A 17,133-nucleotide genomic window follows, 5' to 3' on the forward strand; every position below is an offset into this window, starting at 1 on the left:
CAGGCCTTTTGGTGCTGTTAACTCTACACCAAGGGGGTAGTGCTACGCTTAGTTGTTGCAGGGAGCATCTAAGAGTGTATGTCAGGGAAAAAGTCCTTCACTTTACTTTCTTCTTGGGATAATTATATTTAATGGTTTTGATAGCTGACATCCTTTATATGTGGAATTTAAAGGGGTTTGATGTCAAATTTGAAATACAAACTAATTTTCAGTCTTAACTTAGTGCTATGTCCTATCCCTATTCTCCAAAACTTTTAGAGCAGGATTGCAAGTATTAATCCAATATTGGCATTCAGTTTAATAAAGGACATGACAACATAAACTGTTAGAGGTTGGGTTTATCAGAAAAATCCACAAGAACTTTCTCTTGTGATCCTAATACAGCATTGCACATGTTGTTAATTTTGGAGTGAAAATGTCCAAAAGGAATTATAGAAGTAATTAGCAACAGTTTCCTAACACAAAAGAGAAGTTCAGGCAGTCATTTATTTGCATAAAAAATAGGAGTTTGGAAGTCCTGGTCAAGTGCTTGGGTCCTCATTATTTGTAAACACTTCAAACAGAGCGATGAGTATTGTTACCCCAAAAAAGTGTTCACAGTTCAAGCGGTTCCTGGGAAATACAAGTTTGAGGAAATAATTTAACAGTACCTTTCTCTTTCCTAACCACACTTTTTTAAAGACAGTCTTCCCAGGAGCACTAGTGTGCCACAAATGGAGAAGGTAGAGGGAACTGTCTCTGCTGCTGCCCTTGCCTGCAGGAGGAGGAGACAGCGGTGCTCTACAGCCACCCAGGAAGCTTTTCCATCCTCTGTAGCCTGTCAGGAGCAGGCTATTTGTGAGCAGGTCCAGGCTATTCTGGGAAAAGTACTTTGCAGTAGTGCAACATAAGGAAGATCAGTTTAGATTTAATATTAGAAATGTGTTGTAACCCTGCTCGTCATTGTCCATCTCACCAGAATTACCAGTGTTAGTGGTGATGTTGGTGCCTGCAAAGTCCCTCTGCACCCCCCTGACCTGCAGTAAACCACATCCTGGTGTTAACATATAAACACTGATGGAGTTGAGGCCTCATGGCTGCGATGTAGCTGCTCTGGAGGGAGGAACCAGGGTGTAATTGGAGCTGCAGAGCTGCTGCAGTCCTTTGCAGAACTTCTGGCAAAGTCCACGGTTGCTGTGGAGAAGCATGAGACACACGGTGTGGTGGAGCCCTGCCCTCGAGTCCCATGCAGCTTCTTGGGTTTTGACTGGGAAGGTGAAATTGTTTTGGCAGTTAAAATAATGTCTTGAATCCGTGTGTTCCTAATGAGCCTTCCCAAGTAAGATGCTTATTAACTGCCCAAAGCAGCTCGCAAAATAATCCAAAAATAGCACAGTGACTGGGTACTCTATCACTTTGCTGCAGATCTGATTAGGATAGAGCAGAGTGCCTAAATTTTGCCACATGAGCAGTGTATTATGTCTTCCAGGAATGCTAATGTGAAATATGTTTGGATTTTTTTACTTGCTTGTTTTGATTTTTAATGAAGTTTATTTTTTGTTTAAAAAGACAGATTTGTTTGGGATAGTTTGATTTTTTTAAAAAAAAAAATATTATTAATATGTGATCATTTTAGGTCACTGTCATTCACAAGAGACTTCTGATCAATTAGGCAATTTCTCAGCTATTAGTGATAAGATATCCAACTGTTCATTCTTTCTAGCTTTGTCTTAGTGTGTGAGAAACAGCATTGTTTTACAGAAATGTCAGACGTTCTGATTTGAAAATACATTGAAGTTTATTCTGGGAGACTGGCGGTGGTGCAACTATTTTAACATTTTGCATATGGATTTTCAGTACTATCACACTCAAGTTATATTTGTATTGTGGGTATGTTATTAAGCTCTTACTAAAAATCAAAACAAAACCAAAAAATTGATGCTCAACGTGTGCAGTAATAATGAAAGCACCTGCCTTCCTGTGATACAAAACTATGATGGAAATATCGTATGTGAAGCAACATTTTTAAATGTGCAAGGTCTCTGGAAATACAGTTGCTGATGTAAAGAAGAGCTGAAAGGCAGGAAGAGTTAAAGAGTGGTGAAAAGAGCAGACTGCACCAGTACTACCCAACTTGTATTCTTAAGTAAAAACCGTGTGTGTAATTTACTCTAATTAGTAGTGCTTGCACAATCATTGTTAAAAAGACAGACTTGTTTAGAGGTTCCTGTAAGCAAAATGTATTCCCTGTTGTGGGGAGAGAGGTTCCTTGCAAGCTGGGTATTTGTGAATGGTGAATTAACACTGATTTAGGTTCAAGAGGTGGATTGTTGCCTGTAATATTCAGTAAATGTATCCCAGTGAGCATGGGCTGGCAGCAGTCAGGGAGAAAACGGTCCATATCTTTCCCAAAGTGTCAAACCCATGAAGTTTTAGAATTTGCAGCAGGACAGCTTCTGGCAGGTTGCTGCAAGGCTGCTGTGCTTCCCTTGGCTGAGGATTGCCTGGCTCTTCCCAAGGCTGAACCCTGAGGCTTGCCAGGAGCCTCGGAGTGTTTCTGCAGTGTTTGTTGTTCTCAAGTGCAGTTGCTTCAGTGGTAGGTGACATTTTTACACCTTTTGCTATGCCCTCAAAAGGGAGGGCTGCTGTTAAATGTAGTGATGTAGTTGACAAAGAAAAATGTCCATAAGAATCTAATAAAATTCCTTATATCCAGTTCTCAGCTGTATATAATGAATGGTTGTGTACACACAGTGGGAATTTCTGCCCTTCACCAGATCACACAAACATGTTGCAATAGAAATAATTCCATCATATTAATGCCTTGTGTAGTCTTGTGGGAAAGAATGAAAAACCCTGAAGTACTCATGTAGGTAAGGGTGAATTTTCCCAGAAGTCAGTTTTACATCAGAGCTAATGAAAGCAGGGAGTCCTTAAACTGGCTGTGGACTAACCTGGAATTTGAGTTCTGCTGAGGGGGCTCTTACTGTAGGGATGTATTTTGCTGTGAGTTGGAAATAGCTCTTCTTTGTTTGTAGTGCAAATGTTTCAGGGGTTTAGGTCACTAATTTTCTGCTTGTTTAGTGTTCAACTCTTTCTTGCAATTGACAGTTTCTTATTTTAGGACCGTTGCTTGGACTAACCTAGAAGTCTTGCTTCTCTGAGCACCAAATCAGAGCCTGCTGCCTTACCTTTAATATTTGTGTGTGGCACACAAGATCCACTATCTGTAAGCTGGCCAGGATCACAAATATCCACTGAGATACGGGCCTCGTGTTCTGTGTTCCTAAAAAGTCATACTTACTCCCTGATTCCCATTATATTCCAGTGTTAGCATTTCCCTGGCACACAGGGCTGGCTTGGACACCAGGGTATAGTGTTACAGTCATTTACATATCAAAAAGGGGAAGAAATGAAGGAAACCAAGTTGCTCTTGAATAGCAGCGCTCTGTGCTGCTCCCAGATCCTGTTAACATTGTTCACACAATGGAGCACTTAATGAATTTGCAGATGGCCTGATTTGATTTTTTTTTGAAGTATAAATTTTCCCTTTCCAGGGGAAACAAGATGGTAGCTTTTTGCTGGGGTGAGAGAAAAGTAGGGGGAAGTATTTTGGGGAAAACTGAGAAAGGAAGACCTGGGGTATGAAGTGGGAGAGGGCAGCAGTGGCTGAGTAACAGGAATGTCTCATTTCTACGGCAAATATTAGGCACTGATAGCATTGGTACAGATAACAGACAACATCTAATTATGAAATAGTGTTTTTGTCTTAAAATACTACTGAAAATAGAGGAAATTATGTCTGCGCCTGGGAGATTCTGAAATGTAGCTCTGCTCTCATTAGAGTGTGAGTCAGGTATCCTCCTTGTTTACTCTGGCAAGCTGTCATAAAACTGCAGTGTGTTATGTTGAGTAATTCCATGGACTTGTGTTTGGAGGTCACGTGGGGCACTGGTGGGACAGCATTATTGCTGCTCGGTTGGAATACCTGCCTGCTTAATCGTCCTGCAGATCTGTTCTTGTCCAGAAAGCAGAGCAGACCGGGCTGCTGCCGAGTGCCAGCTCGGAGACAGATGTTTTGGCGTTGAGTTTTGGTCAGCTCTTGTGTTCCTGCGCAAAACAAACAAAATCTTTGTGCTACCTCCGTTGAAATTACTTCTAAAAGAGAAGTGAAAGGCATCTCGGGAAAACATTCCATCTTTCCCTGGCACTCAGATAGGTCCAGCTGTACCAAAATCGTTACTGGTGGCTTTTGTTAATAACATGGTAGATGAGCTGGTGACAAAGATGTTACAGCCTGCTTGGGTGGTTAACTGTGCAAACATGCGTAACACTTATTCAGTATTTAATCTTGAGTTGACCTTGCTGTTTTTAAGGTGTTTTAAATTGTAATTTTTGCAATTTTTTTTTAACACAGGTTTTTTTCTTTTGTGATTTTAACTACCTCTTCAGTGAGTTGGCCAGATGGGTTTTGTAGTTTTGTTCTATGTTCTTGGCAGTTAAAACACAATTATGATAGTACAGTTAGATTATTTTTGTGGGATTTTTGGGGGGGTAATATTATAGATTTACTTTAAAGCTTCCAAAATGGTAACATTGTTTTTTTAACTCGGCAAACAGGTTGAATCGTTTATTTTGGACCAAGAAGATCTTGATAACCCAGTACTTAAAACCACATCGGAGTTATTCTTATCGAGTGCTGCAGAAGGTGCGGACTTGAGAACTGTGGATCCAGAAACACAAGCAAGACTAGAAGCCTTACTGGAGGCTGCAGGTACTTTCCTTGTATAGTTCTTTTTCTGAACCTGACTTGTACAAAGATCTGGCAGCACATAAATTTTGGCACTAGTGCAGTGTTCAGGAGTCTGGAAATTTCCCATGATGAGCAGAACAGGAAAAGAAGCTCATAACTCTTATAAGTGTTGCAGGTTGCTTGGTCCACTCTTTCTGTACATACTAAGTTAGAAAAAGTAATTTGAATTTAATGGTATTTAATTGACTTGAGATAACATGTTACCAGAGGGATAATTAATGGGGAGAGAAGAGAAGGAAGTAGACTTGCTAAAATGACTTTTTTTTTTCCTGCTGCTTTGGTCAATATGTAATTATTAAGTCATTACTTCAGGAATTTACAGGTAAAATACTTTTTTCTCTGTTTTGACATTCACAGAAGCATTTTCACGTTCTGTAGTTCTGACGTATCACTATCGGGAAATACATATTAAACATTCCTGTTTTGGAGCCAGATGTGATGAACACAGTTGCCTCTACCTTTATTAGCTTAAGAATGAACTGACTAATTCAAATCCTCCCAATTTGTGATTGGGGTGTTTGTAATGGATTTGGAAATCATTTGTTAGTTTCAAAATTCCAAGGACAAAAAGATATATAATCTCTGCTTTGAAAGAAATCCCATTTGATTATCACGGGTGCATACTCAGACTTGTAGTGGTGTGCTGAAACTGGAGTTTTCAGACCTTACTTTGGAACTCTTAAAGGGCTACATAAAACAGGACTTACTTGCAGGTGTTTAGATGCTAAGCTGTGTACACTCTTAAAGGAGAATTATATTCTGAGGAAGCAAAAGGGACAGGGATTTGGGTTCTCTTTGTGTTTTGGATTTGAAAAAACCCCAACTTAAAGCACAGCACAGCTTTTGTCAGCAGGAAGTTGCAGCAGCCTATCAGCTGTAACTCATGAGGACCAAACTTTGTTTTGTGGGGATGACAGGCTGTTCCTGGGATACTCCATGCACTAAGGGAATTTGAATAATTTAGTCCCTTTTAAAGTGCTTTTAAAAGTGAAAATCGGTTCCTCTCGTGTACCTGGTGGCTGCTGTGTCCCAAAGCCTATTTCCGTCTTTATAAATTGCCAGTTATTCTGGCTGGTGTTGTGGGGCAGTGCTCACAGGGATCTCACAGTATTTGAAATATCCAGGACGTACCTTTGCTGCTTGTACCACCTGTGAGAATGCTGCCTTCAGGTTTTGAGGCAGTAGTTGGATATTTGTCCCCAGGATTAGGTAATTCATTTTTTAGCTGAGGTTTCCATGCCTTGGTTTTCCCAAGTACATGAGCAGAGTGGAAGGAATCTGGAAAGAAGAGCAAATTAAAAAAGGAGTGCCTTTGTTTGAGGACTTCATCTCCCTCTCTAAAAAAACTGGACAGAATTAATGCCACCTGATGAATGTGTGAGATCAAAAGAGTGAAAATACTCTGGGGAGAGCTCTCTAGTTAAGCTGTACTCGTCTTTTCCACTGTGGATTGGTATACTAAAAATACCAGGCTAACCTAAAGAAGATGCTGCAAATCTTGTAGTTCATTAATAAAAGCCATAATTTAACAGTGACTGAAAAAGAAGTTAGTGATTTTGGGAGATTTTCTAATATCTTCACTGGATTTATCTGCCTGGTTTGGCTAAAAATACCTTTTTTAACCCTAAGTGAGCTTCTAGGCTTCTATTATGGCAGCCTAATGTTGGGCCTTTTGTATTCTTTTGCAGTTTGGCAAAAGCAAGTGATGTCTGCTGTTCTATTAGTCACAGTTCAGTCCTCAGCATTAAGGATAGCTTGGAAAAGGAGATAGCAGAACTATGGTTCAACACATATAAAGCCTTGTCTGTAGTTTCCAGGCACAGATTTGCCTTGGTTATGGTGATCCCCCTGTTATAGGTTTGATTCCGCCTTACAACCTAATGGAAAATCGATTTTGTGTTCAGTGTCTTGGATTTCTTGGGGTTTCTCACATGCCTGGCTTGTGGCTGTGTCATTAGAATCTTAATGAGTACGACTTGCAAAACTAGTTTTGCTCATTCTTCCTGAATCCTTTAATGCTCAGATCTCACATGGAACATGTTGTTTATTAGTTCTGGAAGGTAAGTTCTAGCAACTGCAGCCACTTGGGATATTGTTCTTCAAAGTACAGAAGTGGTTTTCAGCTCTTGTGTAGTGTAGGATTTGTAGGAGGTGGGTTTTGTTTGTAAGTAGCTGTCTTGATCTGAGAGCTGCTGCACAGGCGAGTGTGGAAGCCAGAGGTTATTTGAACTGCTTGACAATGTTTGTGTAAGTTGTATTTACCCACCATGAGAGTGCTGGATATTTTTCACTTGCTTATTCTGTTTCAAGGATTGTGGATGTTGGAGGTGAGAGCCTTAAGACAAATTTCTAGCAAGAGGGTTGTGTCTCACCCCCTTGGCATAGCAGCAATTACACACATGTGCTTATCCATGTGCACACAAACACAGATTGCTTGTTTTTCTCTGAAAACCTGCCTGATTAGCTTCAGTTTAGACAACCATACTTTATTCTGTGAAAGAGCAAGCACTTTATTAATGAACAATTACCTTTAAGCAACTGTCGGTATTTGTATTATTTCACAAAAAATACTTCTACAATCTGAAGACCAAGAGACCATTATAAATATCCGTTGTTTCCACATTCAGAAACTGAAGATAAATTAAAACAATTGAATCCTGTTGTTTGGCAAGTTTTAACCTGAACAAACCGAGTCTTGTATATCTTCCTTCAGTTTAACTCCTATTAGCGGAGAAGGGATTTGTAGGTAAAATAACCTATGGAATGAGAGCCATCCTGATTGGGGGATGTTTCCATTTTTCAAGCTGTAATAAAACAGGTTATTAGTATTCTGAGAGTGGAGTCCTGTTCTGCACTAGAAACATTTCGCTCCACTCTTAATTAGGATACTGTTGATTTCTTAAAATAATGTTTCAGCTCTGAAGAGTCATGATTCTTGTGTGGTTCTTCAATAAGAAAGTCTATTAAATGCCCTTTTTAGGGGTGGTGGTTGACAGCTGGAGATTGAGAGCTCATTGCTGCTGGGAATGAATGGTTAGAGTGTTGAGAGCTCTTGCTCTTCTTGGTGGGTTCCTCGTGGGTCCTCAACATGTGTTGGTAAAAGGGCAAAGTGGGAAAATTCCAACAGGTTAAACCAGTTTCATTTTCTGTTCCCAACTTGTGTTGGCATCAGGAAGAGGAAATTATTCGCTTGCGTTGTGCAGTCCTCTTTCTGCAGGTTGTTTTAGAGGATAGAGAAAGGTGTTGGTTCAGGCACATGGCCAAATAAAAATCCTCGATGCCCATTTGGTGTATTCTGCACCGAAAACACAGATTGCTGCAGAAAGTTGTGAAATGTCAAAATGTTAATGCCTGCAGTTAAAATACCCTGTTGATAGTGTTTCAGCATGGTTTGGCTGAGCTTTCTGGGAAGTGACATAGAGTGTTACTGAACTGCTTTTTGACTTGAGGAAATAGCTTGAGTGCCTGTGTCCCTACCAGCAGAGATTTTAAGTGTGTTCCTTCTCAGTCTGAATGTTGAAACACTTTGACAATGAAGCATCAAAAAAAAGAGGCAGAAGAAAACGGTAAAGAAACTTCAGCTGCCTTTGGAGGACATGATGTTCCTGTTGGGTATCTGCACAGGGAGGAGTTCTGTAAGCAGTGAGTTCTTCAGGACTCCCACTATTGTTTGCAAAGAGGTTTGTGAGGAAAATATTTTGAGAGGGAGAATGTTGAGCCAAAGATTTGTTTAATGAAACACGTGAATTGTCCATCTTTATGTTCAAACAGGGAGCAGAGTTATGCATATCTTTCTTTTCTGACTAAATGCAGTATTAAAGGTGGCTGGAGACCCTGACAAATGGTTTGGTGTTTGTGAGACTTTGAGGGATTAATTGTAGTGTAAATGGTGAAAGAGAAATCAAGTACTAACAACATGTGTCTCTTAATACCTGTGAGACTTAACAGTTGTTCAGGCATGAGGGCCTGATACTGCTCTTTGGAAAAGCTGGTAGGTGGTGGTGGGGGGGAATAGGTTTTGTATTTTGGAACTAGGAAAGGCAAAAAAGTGGAAGTGATCGCCTGCTTAGCAGAAATATAGAACACAGATGATAATAGGAATGAGCCCAGATGAAGTCTACCTTCTTTAGGAGAAACTGAAGGGTTTGAGTACATTCAGCAACGGTGAAATTGAGTGCTTTCCTCTGTGTATATGTATTTCTGTTTACTCACTTGCCAACCTATTGACCAAACCTGGATTTTTTGTTTTTGTTTTTTTTTCCCCTTGTGGTGTGATCGAACCCATTCATTATTCACTAACAACAGGGGTTTCTAGGGAGTGAGCTGTGGTCTAAAAGAACAGTGCCAAGAGAGGCACAGCTTGCTTTCATCCTGCATCCAAGGGAACCCTCAGAAAGTGTCAGAGACTGGGCTAGAGAAATTCTTTGATCATGTTATTTATGAAGATTCCTGTGTGGACTTGGTGTTTCTTTTCTCAGGGCTGATGAGTAACTAAGCTGTGATTTAAATGAAGATGGGCATTAGAAATTTAATGTCTGAAGGGTTGTCCAAGCTCCACTTGAAACTATAGAAGTGGAGATATGCAGAAAACAGATTCATCTTTATCAGTTTATTGGTTGCACCTCTGTGCTTGTGGAATACAGCAAATCATATCTACATCTTCAGAGGTGTTATAAAATAAAGAAAGAGAAGCAGGGTCTTTTGGGGGCGGGAATCAGAGAGGATTGTTGGAATTTGAGCAAAGATGTAACTTTTTTGTAAAAATGTTGCAATATCAAATTTGAAGTGTGTTTAGCCTCCTTCAGCATGGCCAAAATCTTAACTTAGTCCAGTTATTGTGACTAATTGTAAACCAAGAAAGGCTTTTCACCATCATTTGATCTGATCTAAAATACTTTGTGTTATATGGACATGGTATAGAGACCAAATAAGGGAACCAGTTTTCACTAGGGCAGTTTGAATAGGCTTCATTGTAGGTGTTTCTTTAGAGATCAAAGCTGCCCTGCCACTGAAATCACCACTGTCTTGTTAACTGGAAAGCTTCTGCCTTGTGAGATATTGGCACCTTACAATGACATACTCATTTTCTTTCTTCACCATCTAAAGATTCAGAGTGGGAAGGAATATATGGTATGTGAAACATAGATTTGTTGTGCTTTTGAGTAAGTTGGATAAACTGAATTGTGTGCATGTAATTGAATTATTAATATTATATCTCTCTGAGATTTTGCATGATTTAAATATTTTCTTTATTCTAGTAGGCTTTTAGATTAGAAAAAGTCTCGTCTAATCCTGCTCTTAGTCAAATTAACTTCCATGCTTTGACAGTGTGTTAAATGTATCAGCTTCATATTTTTTAGCTGTTTTCCAGATGAATTTTGCTGTGAAGAGCAGTCTCATTGTCATAACACTTAAATTGCTGCCTTTAGGTATCAGGTGGCTGAGTTACCTTACCAGCTCTGAAAGCTTTACTTCTGGAGTTCTTTGGTGAAGATGATTTTAACCTTTCTTCAGAGGGGAGGGGGAGAGGGAAGAGATGAGACAAAAACTTACCAGTTTTAATTTGTGAGGTATAAAAATTGACCAGGGTTCTCCTCAATCTCTCAAGTTGCCTACATATTTATATATATATATATATATGTATCTGTGTATGTATGTCAGAGGTAGTCATAAGTAATCAGCAAGTTCTTCACGATTGTACCAGAAACAATTTGTGCAATCCTCCTTTTAACGAGAGTTTTTCAGTTCTGGATATAGTTTTTATTAACTCAGCTTCTCCTTTCTATTAGCCTTCTGCTATATTTTATTTTTCATGCAAGTTGGATTCTTCTGTAAGATAGAACACCCTTTGCTCTTTTGTTCCAATATGGGGAACGTATTAACATATGCTGGTTAAAAACTTTTTTCCATTCAGTATTGATTTTAGGACTTCTTATATTAGTACTTGGAGTAGCCTCAACCAAAAGGAATGTAAGGAGAGTTTGGGCAGGAGAAAAGCAGCAGTGCTTTATTGGCAGTGCTGTGTAGTGCCTGAATTGAGATGGGATGTAGCCAGTGCAGGGTTGTTCTTTCTCTTTGGTCTGTGTCCCTGCCTCTTCTCTCAGCAGATGGCTGTGCTCTGGTGCTGTCCTTGGGATGCTGGGAGGGAGGGGAGCCGAGTGGGAATGGTGGGAAATGAAGCAATTACTGCTCTGGGAAGTTTGAGTTCACCAGAATGTGACTCTTCTCCTGAAATGTGTCAGGAGAAAGTGAGGAAGGAGTGAGGACATAGACAAGCCTCAATCTCTGGCTTTTATCTTCTGCAAGAAGAGTCTTAGTAGTTTATTAAAAAAAGCCTCAATTACACTGACTTGAAATCTATATTTGCTTTTTTTTTATTGTTGTCTGCGTTTGTCAGTCATGTAGTTTCCTTAGCACATGGTGATAAATCAGAGTTTAGATGTGTTCAAAAGAGAGTTTGAGCATTGGCTGGGGTGTGCAGATGATCAGATCTGAATCAGTCTCGGATTTCTCTTTTTGCGATTTTTGTTGGTGGCTTTTTAAGGGGTTTTTTTTGGTTTTTTTTAATGTTCTGTAGCTTAATATTCAAGCGTGGTGGCAGTAACCAGTGCCAGCCACTTAGCTCCATACTGGACTAACTGGTAAGTCAGGTCGGTAGTCTGGATGTGGAGCCACCCCTCCTGGAGCTGGTGGAAGTGTCCTGTGAGGAGTCATTGCACTGGGGCAGGGCTGTTTGCTGCCAAAGCAGTCTGGCTCATGTTCTGTGTCTGGGGACTCCTGAGAGGAGTTGCCTGAGCTCTTGGGGTGGTCTATAACACATCTGTCTATAACACATCTGTCTATAACACTTCTGTCAGTTCTATACTCTTATCAAATATTTGGGGTCTTTGAAAGTATCAGAAGTAACAGATTTACGGATTCATCAATACTTTGCAGCGTAACGCATGAATTGGTTGGTTTTTTAAATTGTTTACTCAACTTTGACAAAATGTCACTGTTGTATATTTAGGAAGTAATTATAAGCAAATTTCTAAGAAAACAAATGGTAGTATAGTTTATGCATAGTGTAGATGATTAAGTTCTGCTTATTTCTAGAAAGTCAAGCCTAGGTTTCACTAGATTAATAAAAGTATGTGAAATATATACTGCCACTCATCTTTGATTCTGCGTATGGAAACGAGTGGCTTTTTTTACAGTGGGGTATGAGCATCTTCATTTCCTGCTATAAATAATTTTATGCTGTTTTACAGACTTTACTTTGAAAGCTAAGAACTTAAATCTCTAAATTTAAAATGAGCTGTAATACATTGAACATCTTGCACAACAAGGCATGTTATATTCTTTGTGAGTATGAATTATTTAAATACTTGAAGATTCAATACATATTAGGATACATTAAAAAAAAATATTGCATTGCATGAAGTTATCCTGGTTGTATTCACCAGGAAAGTAGTTGCTGTGGGAGCAAAATGCGCAGTGCAGTTCTTCAGGGACTTTTCCCCCTGTGTAATAAAAACTTGCCTCCAAACCAAGAATTGTTAACTTGTGATTTAGCCATCACCTTTCTCTGAAATTCTGTATAGCTTCTTAAAAGTTTTTCAGAAATTTGGCTGAAAAAAAGTCTCAGTAGTTTCAGTTTTATCTTCTTCTCTTCCTTCTCCCCAGGCAAATTCAGCTGTGCTTGTGCCATTCCTGATGGGTGGCTTTAGGAACTGGTTAGACAGACAGTCTCCAGTGCTGGGAGCTCCAGAGCATGCCAACTGCAGCCCACTGCAGTCCTTGGGATGAGAAGGTTTTTTGGACTGCCAGTCCTCTGTGTTATGTACTGAAATATGTAACACAAGGGTGAAGGGAGCGCTGAGCTGCTTCCTTTGGAAGAGCTTATGAGGGAAGGAAGGAAGATGTAGTAAAGCAGTTAGGGGGTTTTTAGTGGCTTTGATTGCTTGTTTAATGCATCTATCCAGATTCAGTGTTCCCTTTTCCAATGTAGCCTTCCTTATAGCTGATTTGCAGACTGATATCACCCTCAGTTATCTTTTTCCTTTGGATTTGGGGGGTTGTTTTCCCCCTATATAACATCTAACCTTTCTCTACTCTTAATTCATGCTCTTTAGACTTTCAGCTGCTCTTGTTCTCCTCTGGAGTCTCACTACGTGATCTCTGTTCTTCATAACTTCATGCCCCAAATGAGTTGTGTTACTGAAGCTGTGCTCTATTGATGCATGGAGAGAGGAGTGTTATTTCATCTGTCCTGCAAGCTGTGTTTTGTTTATACATCTCCATTTGTTGTCTGCCTTTTGCCTTTGGTTTGCAAGTTGAATTTGTTTTTAAATTTACCACTACTTTTCTGAAGAACTGTTACAAATTATTCCATGTTTGTGCATTTGATTATTCCTGTGTGTGCAGCTGACTGTTCCTGTGTATGTGTATATATGTATTTTTTTTCTGACACTTATGTTTGAATAGGTCTTTTAAAAAACCCGCTCAACTCAGAATCCTTTTAAAGCCTGAAATTGTCTTTGCTTTCAAAGAATTAGTTGGCTTTTGAGTAGCAAGAGGAAGACCACAGCAAGCAAGAAGGTTCTAACCAACCTGTCCTGACTTCCAGCTGGCTTTGTCTAGTATCGCCAAAACCAAGTAAACAGTATGTTTTGGAAATCTCTAGAGGGAAAGTTGGAAGATTTGCTAATGAAAAAAGGATAAACTTGCACTATGGCTGTGCTTTTGGCTATTAGCCTTCACTTTTAGTGAGAGCACCCAGTGCCTGATCCTCCTCCCCAGCTGTAGGGACGCAACAACTTTATTTTAGTCTTTACACAGATGAAGAGCAAAGACATGGAGGAAACAGTGAAAGAAGTTTGCTTTGGTAGAACCTTAATTGGCTGGACTTTTCCATATGCGCTATTGGAAGCAGTGCTCTCTGTTGGATTTGTGCTTGTTGCAGTTTCTCTCTGCATTGTTCTCTGAAGAAGCTCAGTGAAACTTGTTCTGTGTGGTGCCACATGTTTGATTGATTCTGTGACCTCTGCTGGACAAAATCTCCCATCTGAAGCTTCAGAGATGTGGAGTTGGGTGAAAATGTATCTCTTCCCTTTTGTTTTTAGAGCTGTAAGAGGATGCTGCAAAGGGATGACCCTCGCTGGGGTGTTCTTGTAGAGTGGTGTTAGCAGTAGGTGGTGTGTTCTTTCTTCAAATTGGGTCATAGTAAAATAAATTCTGTATTTTCCTTCTGAAGACTGCAATATCCTGATATTTGGTAGTTTGGTACTCCAATCTACTTGTGGCATTCTCAAAGGTCTTCCTTCCAGGATCTTTTGTTATGCAGCATGTATATGGTGATGACAGTATGCTGAAAGGCTGTGGATCATTTTAGGCAGAGGAGAGGGTTTTATGAAGAGTTTCTCAAATGTTCAGTTTGAGACATGAATTTATACAGTAGTCTGTGCTATACACCAGTAATTTAGTGATTTTTTTTTTTTTTTTTTTTTTTTTTTTTTAAAAAGAATTGGTGCACTTAACCACTCTGCAAATGCTCAGTATTTTGGCTTGCTTTGCCATACGTAATTAGCATAAACTGGGGGCTAAAACTCTGTGGACATCTGAGTTAGCTCAATGATGTTACTTGAACTCAGTTTTTGAAAATGTAGCAGTATTTTCAAACGTCTTTTTCCCCGACAGTCACTGAGTACTGTACTGAGTCAGAGTTGCTTTGTGATGCAGAAAGGCAATTACAGCCCGTTGGGGCTCAGTTTGCCACTGACTGCCAGAAACGTTGAGAAGAGTTCAAATGGGCTGTTTGTCTATAAATAGCACTCAAAGGTTACTTGAGTTCTTGCCTTCCTGCATCTCTGTTGTGCAGAGTGGTCATATCCTGGAGTCAGTCTCCACAGGGGTGTGATACTTTCCCTTCCTTTAGGTTACTCAAAAAGCAGAAAGCAATTCTGCTCTCTTTTCCTTGTCCCACTAAATAGGTGGGAATGTCTGTAAAGTAACTTGTTTTCAAGGGACACAAGCCCTGAAGAGGATGGGACATGAAATTCTGAGCTGAGTTAGAACACTGGAAGTCACAAACAGGAATTCTGTGCTGTGGTGGTGCGAGAATTGGGGACAGAACCAGACACACTGTGCACCTTTCACACCATGGATATTTTTTTCTTCTCTTGATGTTTCTCAGGGATATGTGAGGTTTTCCTTTGTTCCCTACACTCCCTCAGTGGACCGTGCCATTTCCATGTTTCTCCTTCCCTTGCTTCAGTAGCAGTTGTAGCTCTTTGACATATATCTTTTAGATTCTTGGAGCGAAGCAATTGTCAGACTTGAAATGAGAAAATATTTCTGATAAGCCATGAAAGGAAGAACCAGAAAATGAAGAATAATTGCCAACCATTAGCTGTGATATTTTTCTGTAAAATAATTAAATTAACTGTGTACATTTTTCCATATTTGATGGCACAAAGTAAAAAAATCGTAGCTTTCTTTAGAGAGGTCATAATTTCTGCTTCTGGATCATTTAGCAAGTTGCCACCTTTGTAGTTGTATGGGTAAATATTGTATGCGCTTACAATCTTAGCTTAAAATAAATTCCTCAAGAGTGACTTAGGGTTTTAAAACTACTTCGTATAAGCACCCAGAAGCAATCAGATTCTTTCTTCTCTTCCTTGCCATACAGGAATGTCTGAGCTGATGTCCAAAGCTCAGAATTTGAGCAGAGCTCCTGTGATTCTGGCTGGGCTCTGGGTGGGTGATGGCAGCTCTCCATGCCTGGTGCTGGGATTCACTGGGATCTGCTGGGATGCACTGGGATTCACTGGGATGCACTGGGATGTACTGGGATGTACTGGAATGCACTGGGATGTGTGTGCTCACGCTCTGCTGGGCAGGCTGGGAGCGGGTGACTGCCCAGCTCGGGAGATGTGCTGATGCTGCTGTTTAACTGTGTCCAGTTCAAAGGCGAACAAAGCCAGGCGAACAATTCTGCCCGTGGCTGAAGTTTTCCCTTAGCTAATCACAGCAAGGCTGGCAAGCGTGATACAACCAGAAGAGCATTTGTTTTAAGTCTATTAAGTGTAAAATGGAGTTGGATACTCTCTGGTGCTGCAGCCCTGGGGAAGGTGTGGAGGGTTTGTGGCAGGAGGAGATAGCGAGGGAGGGAAGAGAAGACTGGCAGGGATAAGGCATCGGACACTCAAGTAGTTTGCTTCTGTGGCACATCATTCTGGGTGTGTATTGCTGGCTTTTATCTGTGTTAAGGGTGGGAAAAAATTTAAGAAAACCCTGACTTTGTAACTCAAAAAAAATTTAAAACAAAGTGCTCCAAGTGCTAAGCTCCTGTTTAACTGTGATATCCAATGTAACTCCCATTTAATCCCAGCAAAGCACCAAAGCAAATTCAGATTTTTCAGAGTCATGTAGATAAACCACTGTTTAATTTCTTTTCCTTTATAATTTGAATTAAAATTAGTACTGTGTTTTAAATATTTTTCTCAAATCTTATATTTTCTTGCAATCAAAAACAAGTTGGGAAGAAGGTCTTAGTTGCCAGTGGGTAAGAATGCTTTTTCCAGTAAAAACATAATAACCAAACCAGAACAAACCCCAACAATTGAGTGGAGCTGGCAGAAATAGTTATTCTCAGACAGAACTGGCAGTTGTTTTCACTGTAATATTGCTCCTGTCCCAATTGCTGCTTTAAAACACAAGGTAACCCGAGAGTTGGAGTTCTCTCCCAGATCACCTGCAGTGAGATGGGTGGAAAAGCTGTTTGCTGCTGCTGAGGTACATCTGTAATCATGACACCAGAGTCATTCATGATGCTTCCATATAAACTACATGCAATATGCATGGGATCAAAGTGCATTTGTTTGAGTGATCAGTATGATTTTCTGCACGAATGTGATGAGTGTGTCTGGAAGTCGTGGTTCCTGTAAGGAGTCAGCAGTGTGTTGAGGGTTGCATTTGAGAACTTGCTGCCTTGTAGTAAGGCAAATGTTTCTTTGATAGAGATTTAATAGAAACAAAATCTTGAATTTTTGAATTTCTTTATAAAGGTCCTGGATTAGGAAGCGAACATTTGGAACATTATGAATGAGTGACAGGAAGGTGTGTGAGGTGGTTTAGTGGCTGTTTGATGTCGTAGGCAGTAATCTGCTGTTTCTGCATGGTTTTCCCTCCTCTTACCAGTTCTAGTGGTGCCTAAAAAGATCTTTTGCTGGTCAGACTCATCTTGCTGTGCAGAGAGAAAACTCCCTCTTCTTTCTTGCGGTGTGGGGGCAGCGGGGGAAACATGGGGACAGGAGGAGCACAAAGTCATCCTTCTGGAAGTGGCTGAATGTTAGATGGGC

The 17,133-nt window shown here is 40.1% G+C and overlaps 1 protein-coding gene across 9 annotated transcripts in view; it reads left to right on the forward strand.

Annotated features, from left to right (window-relative positions):
• The window catches only part of ANKHD1 (ankyrin repeat and KH domain containing 1), a 99,390-nt gene that overhangs the window by 10,079 nt on the left and 72,178 nt on the right, over positions 1-17,133 (forward strand). For all 9 annotated transcript variants that reach the window (XM_040078089.2, XM_040078090.2, XM_040078091.1 and 6 more), the window contains exon 2: positions 4,600-4,753. In XM_040078089.2, coding sequence (XP_039934023.1) covers positions 4,600-4,753 — 154 coding nt within the window. The remainder of the gene's footprint in view (positions 1-4,599; positions 4,754-17,133) is intronic.

Source organism: Hirundo rustica, chromosome 14 (genome assembly GCF_015227805.2).
Source record: "Hirundo rustica isolate bHirRus1 chromosome 14, bHirRus1.pri.v3, whole genome shotgun sequence".
NCBI lineage: Eukaryota > Metazoa > Chordata > Aves > Passeriformes > Hirundinidae > Hirundo > Hirundo rustica.